The sequence below is a fragment of the Protopterus annectens genome, chromosome 6.part0 (genome assembly GCF_019279795.1).
Source record: "Protopterus annectens isolate FY-2018-M chromosome 6.part0, PAN1.0, whole genome shotgun sequence".
Taxonomy (NCBI): Eukaryota; Metazoa; Chordata; order Ceratodontiformes; family Protopteridae; genus Protopterus; species Protopterus annectens.
The window spans coordinates 1,353,752,357-1,353,767,155 of NC_056737.1; the positions used below are offsets into that span (position 1 = coordinate 1,353,752,357).

The 14,799-nt window shown below is 36.5% G+C and overlaps 1 protein-coding gene across 2 annotated transcripts in view; it reads right to left on the minus strand.

Annotated features, from left to right (window-relative positions):
• Window positions 1-14,799, minus strand: part of MYLK (myosin light chain kinase) — a 2,381,262-nt gene that overhangs the window by 820,798 nt on the left and 1,545,665 nt on the right. For both annotated transcript variants that reach the window (XM_044074915.1, XM_044074916.1), the window contains exon 13: window positions 11,210-11,407. In XM_044074915.1, coding sequence (XP_043930850.1) covers window positions 11,210-11,407 — 198 coding nt within the window. The remainder of the gene's footprint in view (window positions 1-11,209; window positions 11,408-14,799) is intronic.

Consider the following 14,799-nt stretch of genomic DNA (forward strand, 5'->3'; position numbering starts at 1 on the left):
ACCAGATATAGTGGTCCATGAAAAGAAGACAAAAGTAGCATTGATCACTGAAATCGCTATACCCAGTGACTTCAGTGTCTTGTGTACAGAGAGACACAAAGTCATAAAATATCAGGATTTACAGGCAGAAACGAGAGCAATGTGGAAGAAAGATACCCAGACAGTTCCAATAGTAGTAGGAGCAACTGGTGTTATATAAAAGAATCTACAATTGTATTTAAATATGTTAGCAATACAAGTAACTCTGTACAAATTGCAGGAATCATTATTGGGTACATTGTGGGTGCTGCGAAGAGCACTTCTGGCTGACATCAAAGACTGAAACAATACTAATTTCACGAACATTAATCATACTTTGACTTAGGAATGGGATCCATTCCCATCATGGTATTAGAAACCCAAAAGACTTGGAGAAATTAAAAAAGGGAGAGATCATCCAAACATTTTTTCAGGTTTTTGTTAAGCACTTTCTGATTTTTTTTTAATTTCTAAATTGTTTACATTGTAGGAGTGGAATGATTATTTGGATTTTTGAGGAAGTGTCAATATACATGTTTTTGGTATTTTTATTTATAGAGAAAAAATCAGGTACAGACAGAGAGGATACCACTTACTGGCTAATATTTTGGCTTATTGAGATACACAAGTACATCCTAGTCGGATTACTCTGCTTACATTTTGTATCATTTTGCCACTCTGTTTTTTACACTTGCATTTTGGAGTGATAGCATTCTACAGTCCTACTGGAAGTGGGAGGGGTTATGTTATTAGATATGCAAATTTCATGCTAATTATATACCCAGATTTTTTGGACAGATGTAACTACTTTTCAAGAGCTTTCTTTTATCAAAAGTTTTGGTGTCTGCAGGTTAAGCAGCATGCACCCCTGTTAAAGGGAAACAAACCTACAGCACTCCAGGTGCTCTTGGGTGTGTACTTGCAGCTGACTTAACAATTCATGTCATTTTACAATTTAACATTGCAAAGTTTCTGCTTCCTGAGTGGGACAGAGCAGAAAGCCTGTAACATTTAAATATAAAGTTAATGGGTATTGGTGTGGGTATGCCATTGTGAAAGGAGAAGCTGAAGTTTCAATCAGTGGAAATGTGAGATTTTTTCTTGTTAAAGATGCTGGCAGAGATCAGCTGGAAAGTTTGAGTAGTTGAAGGATCGGGACAAAGCTAGAATAATGAGGTATGGGTTGTGGTGTGGGGGTGGGAGGACAAAGGCCAAAAATTTGGGACAAATTTTAAATATCACTCTAATTTACTTAAAATGTTAATAGAACAGCACTTGCACATCAACATGCATTTTCTGGCCAATAAGAAGTATGAAACTTTACTGTCTGATACTAACGACTGACTGTAATCCTCACTGATTTACTAGAAAATGAAAACTTTTATGATGGACATGGAAAAAAAATATCAGGCAAAAAAGGAAGTGCTGAGAGGTATGCTGGACAGCCTTTCAAGACCAAGACAAACTATAAAACAATCTTTATGTATAAAAACAAACTCAGTCAACTGAGATATGCGCAGGCAAAGTAGCTATCATTGCTGGGGCTTGCCTCTGAAGGAATATAAGCAGCTGCTGTTTGTTCATTTTTCTGGCTTTGTGATTTGTGTGAAGACACTTTGAATACTTTAATGAGAGGAAACTGTCTCGAGCAAAAGTGAAATACCTTACACAGACATCCTCTTTTATAACAATAAGATGTTTGAACTGTATAAGTGTTGGGTGGGGGTTGGAGCTGTTTGGATTTAAGTAACTGACTGAGTAGTCTCATTTTGGCTTTGCAGGATTAGTGTGCAACTGTGTGAAGTAAAATGGACTACTTAACTGGACATGTAGGTACAACTGGTGCTGTCTGTGATATAAATGATGAGGAATAATGTATAATCATTATTCTGACTTTGCATTACTAATGTGATTTGTGTGAATCAACATGGAATAATTTAATATGTAACTATAAGTACTTATTGAGGGCTATCTGAATGAAAGTAACTAACTCTCTTATCATTTGCTTAAACAGTAATCTCTCTTCCTCTATCTCTCAAAAAAGGCATAAAATGAGTCAAAGAACATTCAGGCCCTTATAGGTTATGGCGACTTGATGCCCTCCACATTCCAAGGCTGTATAAGTAGATTTTGACATAGGCTCAGTAGTCACCACTGCCCTGACCTCACCTAGTTTAAAACCAGCCTTGCTCATAGGTGTGCACAGAAGAACATCATAGCTTGTGTATGTAGAGGGGAGGGGTGAGGCTGATGTCATTATTTCTTTAATTTTCGTTCTAAACCTCAAAGGTGTGCACAGGTTACTTTATCTTGTGTTGAGCTGTTAACATTATGGTAATTATTTCTTTACCTTTCTTTACAACGATGGTCAATGAAGACTGTATGGGAGCTGTATACAGCCTAGTTGTAACAAGATGGAAATCTGTAATCATACTTTTCACTTTCTTCACAATTAAACATCAGATGCATATATAAGTGGCTGTCTTTTTGGGGAGAGCAAAGAAGCATGCTGTTTATATATGTCCTTCAGAAATAGGTTAAGCTATGCTATGTTCTGTTTTGTTTTTTTTTTTTTTCAGTTTTGTCCCAGTCTGACATCAGAGAGGTACACAGACACCTTCTGGGGGAAGGGGTAAGGCCACTTGCTATAGGACAGCAGCAACTTTAAATATATGGCTGTGGGAATTTGTCCCTTAATGTTCATCCCAGTCTAATAGCAGAGGGCAGTACACAGAAAGTGATCTTTTTTTTTTTTTGTGGTAGTAGGCAGGCAGGTAGGTTCTATTGCCAGATACTATTTATGTATGCGCACAAGTATTTATCTTCTCAGTTTATTTTAAGCTATTATCTTATCAGCTTTGAGCATTAACCCATGGAAATAACTTATTTCTTTCTTGAAATAAAGACTGTAAGACTGATTTTTTTTCTTTACCTGTGATTTTTGTTCAGACCATTACTGGATCAGATGATTGGAAAAAAAGCTCTAAATTCAACACAGATATACCCCCAAGGCCTGTGGGGGTCTAGTGGCCCCCAGATAACAAGCTTAATTCAGTTATGTTATTCACAGGTATTACAGTGTAGTCTTGATCAGTTATGAGTGTGTTGAAAGAATGCAAGAAAAAGCAAATTTGAAAAGCAAGAATGAATTTCTTTTTTTAATCATAATTTCAGTTCATGGCATCTTTGGATGAAAAGGATGTTTAAAAAACTCTAAACTGCACCTCAGGGCATCTATAATGCCTCTGGCATATGGAGGCCTTGCAGCCTCTAGATCACAAACTTAATGCAGTTATTTCCTCTACAGTTATCAGAGTGCAGTCTTGTCTAGTTTGGATGTGTTGACTGACTGAATAAATTCAGGAAAAAACTGAAGAGTAAGGCAGACTGTGTGAAAGGAAGAAAAATTAAACTAGATAGAATGGATTGGCCATGCCCACCATGTAGTGGGGCTCTGGTTGATATTTGTGTGTGTGTGTGTGGGGGGGGGGTGCAATGGGCTGCATCATTGTGCCATGAATCCCTTTGCCTAGGATGCCATTTCACCTAAGGCTGGCCCTGCTCTCTGTGATAATAATATACCATAAATCTCTTTTACCCATTCTTTTTGTAGTCTTTTGGCACAGTTATACAAATTATGTATATTTGGTTTCTATTACAATTTCCTTTTAACTGTTGTATCTGTTAGTTGTTCCCCACAACTGCCAACCATTACATAAATTTCATCCAGTCATAAGGATGGTCTTCCAATATTTACCATTCAACATAAAATAATACCATTACAAATTTAAGAGTAGGTACCATTCTTTACCATTCTAACATTTTACTCTCCCAAATGTTGTGTGCTGCATTTTTATTTAATAAAGCCTTCTACCCATTTCCAAATGTTGTGTGCTGCATTTTTATTTAATAAAGCCTTCTACCCATTTCCAAATGTTGTGTGCTGCATTTTTATTTAATAAAGCCTTCTACCCATTCCCAAATGTTGTGTGCTGCATTTTTATTTAATAAAGCCTTCTACCCATTTCCAAATGTTGTGTGCTGCATTTTTATTTAATAAAGCCTTCTACCCATTTCCAAATGTTGTGTGCTGCATTTTTATTTAATAAAGCCTTCTACCCATTTCCAAATGTTGTGTGCTGCATTTTAATTTAATAAAGCCTTCTTCTACCCGTTATTGTGCTGCTCGTTATTGGAGAGACCCTTCCAAATGCCTTCTGTTGTTTTATTAGTTTACTTTTGGTGCTGGTCTTCATTTTCTACTGTTTTAAATGTTCTATGTCCCTTTTTACACATTAAACCTAGATTTCCCACAGTAAAGAAAAGGCCAATGTATTTAATCTTGTTTCCTTACTTCTGGCACTGAAAAAACTAGAGACATACAAATTACTATTAGCAAAACAAATGTCCAAAACACAAACACACACAAAAATCAAATCTACGTTTCGTATTTCTCCCATTTTTCAACTTTCTCCTCTACTTTATTTGGTATATCTTCCCATTTTTTTATCATACTACTCAAATAATGCATTACCTCCAAGTATCTTTACAAATCTGCATACTTTCCTGTATCAATATTTATTTATTTATTGTTTGTTAACCAGGTTGGTCCAGCTGGGCTTCTGGCCCTTTTTCAGTGGAGACCCGAGGAGAAAAGCTCCAGTACATAGTACAAAAACAGAAAGTCACAACATTACAAAATACAGAAAGTCACAACATTACAACAGACAAGATAAGTTACATAGTACAAACTGTACAGAAATCACAGTTTTACAATAAAATATATGTTACATTACATTTAAGAGAATGTCAGTTTGAGAATATGTGTAAGATAAGCCAGAATATATTGAATATTTACAGAATAAAAATACAAATGTTCACATTTTTCTTTAACACAGCCATCTTTTTGCACTTAAAAGGTTAGACTTTATTTTTCTACTATTCTTACAAATGTATTCCTTAACATATATTCTTGTATCATTTGTAAACACATCGACATCAATTGTTGTTTCTTCTCTGTTTTTAAACCTTATCTCTTTTCCTTGTTTTTTCTCAATTCAACCAGTGATATAAAAGGTATATAACAAAGGGCTTACAGAACATCATTGTGAAGACCTGCTTTTCTTAAAACAGCCTCTGTCATCCTCCCATTGACTAATAATTGCAACACTATAATGTTAAATTAATCAAATATTCCAATTCTTCACTTACCCCCATATCTTTCAAAACATCTTTCAAAGTCTTATCATCCATTTCGTCAAATGTGTATTTCTGGTGTAAACCAAGAACTTTTTCTTGTCCTAAAGTAAGATCTTAGATTTAACATGTTTTCCAGAACATTCCTTCTTGCCATAGCACTTAATTGCTTTCTTAAAACAGAATCTGCAAACATTTTATAATGTACAGTCATTATACTATTTTTTTCTCCACAGAGTTAACAAGTCCCAATTTTTGGTATTAATATCACCAAAGCTTTAGTCAAGCCTCCCATATGTCACATCGAAAATGTCCTGAAATACTTCAAATAAAAGTTAACTAAAATATACCTCACCTAGCATGCCATCACCCTCCACTGCCTTTCATTCTTTTAATTTACCATACTAGCTTTAATTTTTGTTTTAGACTGTTTCAGTAGCACATTTCCTCTCCAAATCACTTTCCCACCAAACCATTCCATTTGTATACTTAACTAGTTCACAATATAACTCATCTTGACCAATTTCTACTTTCTATTTTCAGTTTCATTTATTAACTGAACTCCCATGTCTTGGTCTTTTTTAAATGCTTGACCCACATATTCTACTGGTGGTGTCTTTAAATCTTCTTAGCTCTGTACCTTATTCCAATACATTACTTTTTGTTTCCATTATTTCTCAATTCTGTATCATCTCTTTTTTATTTATACTTTATAGCTATCATACTCCTGTTATAGTATCTTAAGCAATGTTCTATTCTTTAATTTTAAACATGTAACAAATTCATTATTTTCTTTCATATCCTACACGTTACCTGCAAATCTAGTTGTTTATTAAGAAACTTTTACCTTTCAATACTCAGATCAATACTCAAATATAAGCATTCCTTTATTTTAGTTTGTCTCTTCATAAACAAGTTCACATCTTTATTAAATTCTTAAACACTCCAGTCATCCCTTTATTTCTTTTATCCACAGTTTCCACCTCTGAACCTCCCAACTTAATTACAAAATATGTAGAGCCAAGATGTTTCAATTTCACATCCTTAAATTTGTTACTAAACACTAATGAATGAACTATCTTTTGCTTCTGCACAACATACAAAATCCTAAGCTTCTTCTATGTTACATTAGTTAAACCAAATACTTTAATCACATCTTCTGATATCAAGGAGTTACTACAAACTTGCTTTAAGTCATGCCTGTTACCTACTTCATCTGTATTTTTGTTTCCATTCAGAAAAATCTTATTCCTGCTTAAGAAAAACTTTAACTAATTTCTAATGCTTAGCCCTTATGGCTTTTTTTAACTCTCCTTATGCATTTGCTTATATAAACAAATCCCCCCCCCTTTTATATCCACAATTAATGCTCTACCATGCTATAATCCTCATACCGTATCACCCTTACTTTCCTTTTACTTGTATAGCGACCTCCTTCAGGAGTTTATTCAGCTACTGATAGACTTGCAGTATCCTCTCACTTTTCCATTGTGTTTCTTACCCTTATATGTTGTCACATGCAGCTCCTGCAAAAAGATGGCTTCCTCTTCACTTTCTTTTAAAACCTTGAATATCAATTTGTCATACTCTCTATGCTTCCCTAACTTTAAAACACCTAATTTTATTATTGATATACCACATAGCTTCTGACCAGCCTAGTGACATACAGTGATAAAGCCCTGACTATGACCCAGGTGACATATGGTCGATTAGCAGTTCAGGTGACTGACAGTGTTAGCAGGGAGGATGGACTGTGCCTATCTTGAGAGAAGAGGGAGTTGGTTTTCCAGCCAGCTTTGCCTGTCACTCTGGTGGTGAAAGGTTTAGGTCTCACAAATCACTGAAACAATAACCTGTCTGAGAGGGGCATACACAGTGGCTATGCAAGCCAGTGATACCAGCTCCAATACCTTGCATGCATGGGCTAGTGGAAAACTGGGTAGCTCCTGCAGTGACACAAGTGTGTGTGTGTGTGTGTGTGTGTGTGTGTGTGTGTGTGTGTGTGTGTGTGTGTGTGTGTATGAGAGAGCATCACCAGAGGGAGGTGGGGGGTTAAGACTAACAGAAAAAGTTTTTTGACTACTGGGATTCCAATGACAGCACAGGTGTCCCTCAATGTCTGCCTGGATGATGGCCTCCTGTACAGGATGTCACCAAGGGAGATCTGTAGGGGGATCCCACACCACCAAAGAATGAAGGGGTACATGTACAACTGGGGAGGCTTGATGCATGGCTAGGAGAAAAAATACAAAAAAGTATATCATATAATTTTCCCTAATGTCCTGCAGGCTTTCCAATTAATTTTCACTTTCTGTTTTTTATCCTCTGCTTCTTCACTTTTCTCCCCTTGTAATTCCTGATACAAAGAACACTTTCCCTTCTTTTAAGCATGTTCTTCTTTTCCAATATCGTAAATGAGTATTCCATTTTCTAACTTTCTATCTCACTTTTTTATTCCTTATCTGCTTTTCTTTCTCTTTCCTCCTATTCTTCACTCACATCATCTTTCCTTTCTTATAATATCAGTTGTTTTTAATTTTCCTGTCTTTTTTCCAACATTGCATTTATATCAAAATCTGACCCATACCACTCAATATTTTTTCAGCATTATGATTTTTTAATTCTTCAAATGATATCTTATCACAATTCCTAAAACTCTGTCCCTTTCTTGACAAAATATTACCCCTTATTTTCTCAGTTAATATTTGATTTACTTTGTCCAACTCCTCTACAAGGCTTTTCTCTTGATTACAGTCATACTGGTGATACCCGCTCATACCACATTTATATCATTCATTTACTCGTCCATTATACAAAGCCCACATTCTGCACCTTCCAGGTAAAAAATCCTGGTAAAGGCATTTTTCCTGTAATTTCACATTCACTTTCTGACTGTAAAACCATATCTCAAAGTCATTCATTTCTAGTAATGGCTATGACAACACTGTGCACTGCCAGTACAACCATTTTACAATATTTTTTAATATCAAAGTAATTTTTTAACGAAAAGTACTGGAATAAGCACTGCATGAAAATATGCTACAGTTTTAATCTCAGTAAGTTGTTACATTCCCTCCAAAAATGTCAAGTATGCTTAAAGACTTTAATCTTACTTCAAAGGCAGCCTAATCAAGCAGTAGTACAAATGCATATAGTTCTCTGGGGACAAAGTCACACAACTTCAACAGCATTTTCTAAAAAACAAATGTTTTATCAGGGGCCTTGCCCAAACCCTTGCATATAAATTGAAATGTACAATGTTCATCCGTGATGCAGAAAACACTTCAAGTGCTGACTCAATTCACGAAAGAATGAGCCTCAGTTTCAGTAAAAAAATGTTTGACTACAACAGCCCATAAAGTTGATTATGTCCCCCTTGATTCCAACTCCGCATCTATTCATGCACTTCTTATGCCTTCTATAATGTCCTCTGGTCTTCTGTAAAAACTTCAGTTCTTCATAGCATGTCATTGTTGCTGCTTCCATGTTCTTGCCTCAATAAGTCATCTGCAACTTAATGGTCCTTTCGTCCATTCTTTAACATACGTCTTAGTGTTCTGGTAAAAGCATCCCCCCAAATCCCCTGATCTTATAAATATTACCTCAGGCTTTACTCTGAAGACAGATACATGTTTAGTAGGACTAAGTCAACACAGAACAAATGAATGAATGAATGAATAAATAAATATTGTTATCTTGCTGAAGAGGAGAATCTTTGTTGGTCAGGATGTGAATATACAGGGACTCACTCCTATGTTTTGCAGGATGCCAATGGCTGGTTATTTTTTGGAAAAAGATGGCAGGTGTGTATGTTGCTATAGTTGGAAGAGTTAGCAGATGGGACATCTGGGCTCAGCTGGGCTTCTAGCAGGAGACAGGATGGAAGAATTCTGTCAAGTCACAGAAGGGAATTTTTTGGCTATGGCTACTAAGACTATTAATAGGAGATTTCTTTTGGTGGAGTCATCCCAACATAAGATGCAGGCTGCCCTAGAAAAGTGTGCCTGGGCCAAACAAACATGGGAATTATACAACTCTGACACTACTTGATGTAAAGATTTTAAGTGCAGAATGAGATGTTTCTTTATTGAGAAAAAGAAAAGTCGTTGTAGTCAGCAACGGCAAGCAAACCCAAAGAAACTTTAATAAAATTTGTGAAAAACAAAAACAGTTGAGCGCTTTCGTCCATCCACTGGATTTCATCAGAACAAGTTACAAGACCGTGTTTAAATATCCTTTCTCCAGTAAAAACAAGTTCAATTTAATTACCTAATAAATTAATTAGTTGGCTTTAAAGCTTTTGGCAATTAAGCTATATTCCTCTATACCACAACTAAAACACCTAACTCAATACATTGATGTCCAACGAAAGATAATAAATAAAATAAAATAAAATAGTATACATATGTAATAAAAAAGTATGTATAAAAAGTTAAATACCTTTGTCATATACAGATAAAAAGTAAACAACCGTACTTATGTTTCTTTATTGGTTTAGTGGGTCTACTGGTTGGTATTGCACTAGAGTTTGTTTCACTTCTGTTTTCTTTCCTTCTCTACTTTCCTTTTCTTCCTCTTTCAGGTAAGTATTTGGTAAAACCAGAAAAGTTCACATAAGGGTTACACAGTTTGTGATGAAGTCCTTGGGGATAGCTAGGTCTTTGTTATTCTCATAGCTAGATTTTTCCTTGTTTTTTTTTTTTTTTTTTTTTTTTTTGGTCTAAGTCGAAGTGGGATTTAATCTGCTTGATGCTGAATGCTTTTTAATTTTAATAACATGCATGAGCTATTCAAGGAGCAGGCTACTTTGGAAATGTCTGATATGGTCTTACTGTGAGCCCAAAGTTTGAATAGTTCAAATGTTTATTATTAAGAAAAGACCTAAGAGTGTACACTTATGTTTCTGCATATTAAAAAGTAGAATTGACAAAATAATAGTTATATAAATAAACCACTGGACACTCCAAAAAGTGAAAAGGTGACGCATATGAAAGCAGACAACATTATTATTGAACAATCTACAGAGGCTGCTGCAATAGCTGCAACATACTTAGTGCTTAATTTTTGTTTTAATTCTGTCAAACCATTACATATGAGTAAAACAGGCCTCATCTAAAGCCTTGTTTTCACAAGAATGATATTAGCTATCACTGAATAAAGATATTCTGACCCCTTTCACACACACATAATCAAGGAATAACAAACTAATGGGAAGTTATATAAGGTGTTTAGCCTCAAACCAAAAGCACTGTTCTAACTGGACTGGTATGATGGCATGGAGGCAGGGTGTCCCATCTGTGTCATCAGTAATCCACGTCTGAGAACAGGCTCAGATTGCTGATACAATGGGCTGGGAAGGAAAGCGTGAAGAGTCTCGAGTTCAGCTTTCTTATCCTTGGGAAGGTTCTAAGGAATTGCTGCCTGTGTGACCTCTGCTGGCGACCAAGATCCTAGAAGGTGGCTTATCTGGGAATGTGGCAAAATATCACAACGTAACTGCATATGCCACTTTCCAAGTCAAGGATTCTGACAGACACTACATACATGATTGGCTCCCTGTGCTGCATTCCCTACCTTCCCATCAGATCTTTCAGTCCTAGGACACTACAAATATGTACCACAAAACTGACTCCCCATAAATTCAGGTCAAGTGTCTCACCCACTGATAGGGTTAAAAAGGGGTAGACGGGCATGGAGTAATAGGGAGATCCAAGACACAAAGTCTTTATAACTGTGAGAAGAGACAGAGGGCTAAATGAGCTGGAAGAGTAGAACTACAAAAACTCTTCTTACTTCAAAAATACAAGCTTAGTAGACTCTTTGTAGGCCTCTTTTTCAGCACAAGAATAGAGTACAGATTAGTAGGAGACTTGAAATAGTGACAAAAATGTACCCTGTATCTCAAGCCATATTTCAAAGGATAAATAAATCTGCCTACTTATTTACCATAACAGATTACAGACAGAATTTCTTGGAAAACAAGATAGACAAGTACCTTGAACGGTTAAAGTTGCCTGGGTCTGTGCTTCCCCCAAGTCATTCCATGCCTCGCATGTATACTTTCCTTTGTCCTCTGGGAAAACTTCCTGGATGTAGAGGATATATTCATTGCCTTTCTTCTCAAAGTGGAAATCTTCAGATTCCTGAATTTCTTTGCCATTATGTAGCCAAACTATTTCTGGTGGTGGATTCGCTTAAATAAATAAATAAACAAATAAATAAATAAAGTGCATAAACAAAGCAAAAACTACAAAGTACAAATCATGACTAATACTTAGTCTAAAGAATGCTGTTCCACATTAAACTGAGTCACGGTGATAAAAAAACAAAAAAGCTATAAAACAGAAGGCAAAATAATAAATGCATTATGCTTGGCTATAACCAGTATGCATACCTCTTGATATGGAAGACTGTTCAACTTGCATGATGAAAACATTCCAAGAACCACACACTGGAACTGTACATATTATTTTACCATTAGTTTATTTTTTTCCTAGTATTTTACCATATTTACATCTAATTTGTGTGTGTGTGTATAACAGAGAGAGTGAATGTGGGAGGCATCAGGCTGAAATTTCCATGTGATAAAGCACACTTTGATGTATCCAACATTTATAGATAAAATATATGGTGGCTTTGTATTGCAGAAGGATGACTGAACCAGGAAATCTGACTAGACCAGCTAGCCTGAAACCTGAACAGTCAGCAGGGGTGGAGTAAGGAAAGGTAGTGGTATTTTATTAGCTCACCTGCTGTCCTGAGGGGAGAGGAGAGGTCTTCAGCGCAGATGACAGCCATAGTGATGATACTGGGGATATATGCATCCTAAACTTGTAAATACTGGAGTTTGCACTGGGAGATGTTTATTCCCTTAATGGTCGCCTGTCATAGCATATTGGGTGTGAAGCAGCAGGGATTGGACAGGGCATAAAGCAAAAAAACCCTACGGGCATGAGTATGGTGCTACAATGTGATGCCTAAAGCTCCTCTCAGGTAATGTGAAAAATATCTGGATTAGGTGCAGAGTCAGCATTTACTACCAGCTTCTGAGACTGGGAAAAGACACCAGTGGCAGCTGATGGTCTGATATACAGGGGCCAAAACATTCACAATAATAATAAATAAATAAATGAGGAGTCAAGGGTGGAAATATGTCCAGGAAAAGTGTCTTTAAACCTGAAAATGAGTTTAGCAGCAGCTGACAGCTGATTAAACTGTTATGCTTTGAGAACTATGTGATGTAACAGAAGAACACTTTGTGCTTTGTTACATGCACTTAATTACAGTTTGCTCATATCATACACATATTCCCAGCACTTCTGCACCCATTACATGATAAAGTTAATTTATGGACTGATTAGGGAACTTACACAGGGAAAATGGATAATTATTTACATAGAATCTGAAGGAAATCTAATCGACTGTCTACAATACAGTATGAGTCTATATATAAGTAGTATTAAAATGCTCGAAACTAGTTTAATAAAGAGCTTTTAGCAGATTATTTAAGCAATTTTCTGAAAACATATCTAAACAATAAAGGGTAGCATCCATTTATGGCTGACTTTTTAATATTTCATAACATCAGTGATTTCACAACAGATGAGGAAAGCAAGAGTTTGTCTGATGTGCTACAGGCATGAATCCTTGGTAACATTATTCTCAGTTTCATATGTATTTTTTTTTTTTTACTTTTGTTAAAGTGAGAAATAGATTCTGACAAGGCTGTGACTCCAGAATTTGTTCATGACAGCAGGTGCCAACTAATGCAAACCTGAGTTCTTATGGGCTTCATGACATAGAGAGACTGCTTCAGTCCAGTGCTGGGACTTGTTGACACATGTGCAGATATACAGCATACATATGTCCAACAGAGAAGACAAAGTGAAAAGAGTTCTAAACACATCTGCAATTTCTGCTGTGGTCTTGCTGGATTTTTGTGGAAAGGAAATGACTACGTTTAGATCTAATGCAGCCTTGATTTACGGGTTTCGCATACTTGTAATTGTGACTCATGCACATTTACAATGGATCCTCTCCATACCTGCCAACCTCTTAGTGCAAGAAACCCAGACAAAGGCCAAAAATTTGGACAGATTTTAAATACTGCCCTTATAAACTTTGAAATTTGCTAGAATGACATGATTTGTATTAGCATGCATTTTTCTGAAGGATATGAAGTCTGAAACTCAAATGTATGCCATTACTAAGTGACTTCAATCCTCAGTGATTTCCAAGAAAACCACAACTTTTATGGTGAACAAACCAAAAATATGAGGAAAAAACATGGACATTCTGCGAAAATCAGTACAGCTGAGAGGTACGATCCTCTCTGAAAAGCTGACACAATAAACTAGCAACAAACTGGATAAGTTAAACTCCAATAAGAACTCACCAGCCAACAATAATAGCTCCTTTCCATATTATTCCTATACTGGGTTTTCTCCATCAGTCAGATTCTTTTATTTCTCCAATCACCACAAATATGTTTTCTGATACCAATTAATTTGTACAACCATTATTTAGCATCTTCCCTCCCCCAATATCACATTTTATTTTGTGTGTGTGTGTTGATTATAGATACATGAAATATTATATTCCACATACTGGATCTACTATGGGAGACGGACTATATCCTAATCATACACAGAAGAATGACAATCCCATTAAACTATTCTTTTTTCTAATCAGTTATGTTCAAAACAGAGCCTTCCTAACCCCTTTAACTGGGGTGGGAGGCTCATTGTCATTTGGATGACATGTTAGACAAAGATCCTGTGTGCTTGAGCTGGTGGTAGCTCACATGGGTAAACAAGATGCCCTGGCTGAATTTCCCTCAGCCACAGAAATACCACCTTTGGCCTTCCTTGAAAACAGGCCACTAGGCTAGTGGGACTAATCCTGTCAAAAAAGACTAAATAAACAGAAGTCAGAGGAGAACTTTTGGGGGGCTGGGGACCTTGGAGAGGAAAACTGCAGAGGAACCAAAAATACGTTGGACTCCCAATGTAGGGGCTGCTGCCATGGAATACCCCATAGTGGTTTAAAGACTCCATAAGAAGGAGCTGGAGGCAGACATTTGGCTACCAATATTGAAAGAAGTTTAGTGAAGCCGCTGTCAATGACGTAACAATCAGTGGTTTAGTGACATTGGCCTCGATGACAGCATAACTGATGTTTTGGGGACCACTGCACTGGAAACAATCTGTAATGATGAATTAGCACTACTACAGATACCATCTGCATTCTTATGGCTACTATTGGCCGAAAAACAACCGGTGCTGGGAATAGGACAATTGGCACCAGAGACAGCAGCGCTGGTGAAAAAATCTCCAAGTAGACATGACAGACTTTTTCAACATAGGTAATCAGATGAGGTAAGAAAGGTGGCTTTAGAGCTTCAGTCTTCAGCCCTAACAAAGGCTTCAGCCAATTTCTTATAGTGTATAGTTAGGTGAACTGGCCATTGCAGTTGTTTTCAGCTAGTAATCAACAGTTTGAGGTTGGTCAATGGTTATAGCAGCCAGAGTCCACAACCAAAACAGATGGCATTTTAACTGCTTCTGAAGTATCATAAACTACTTT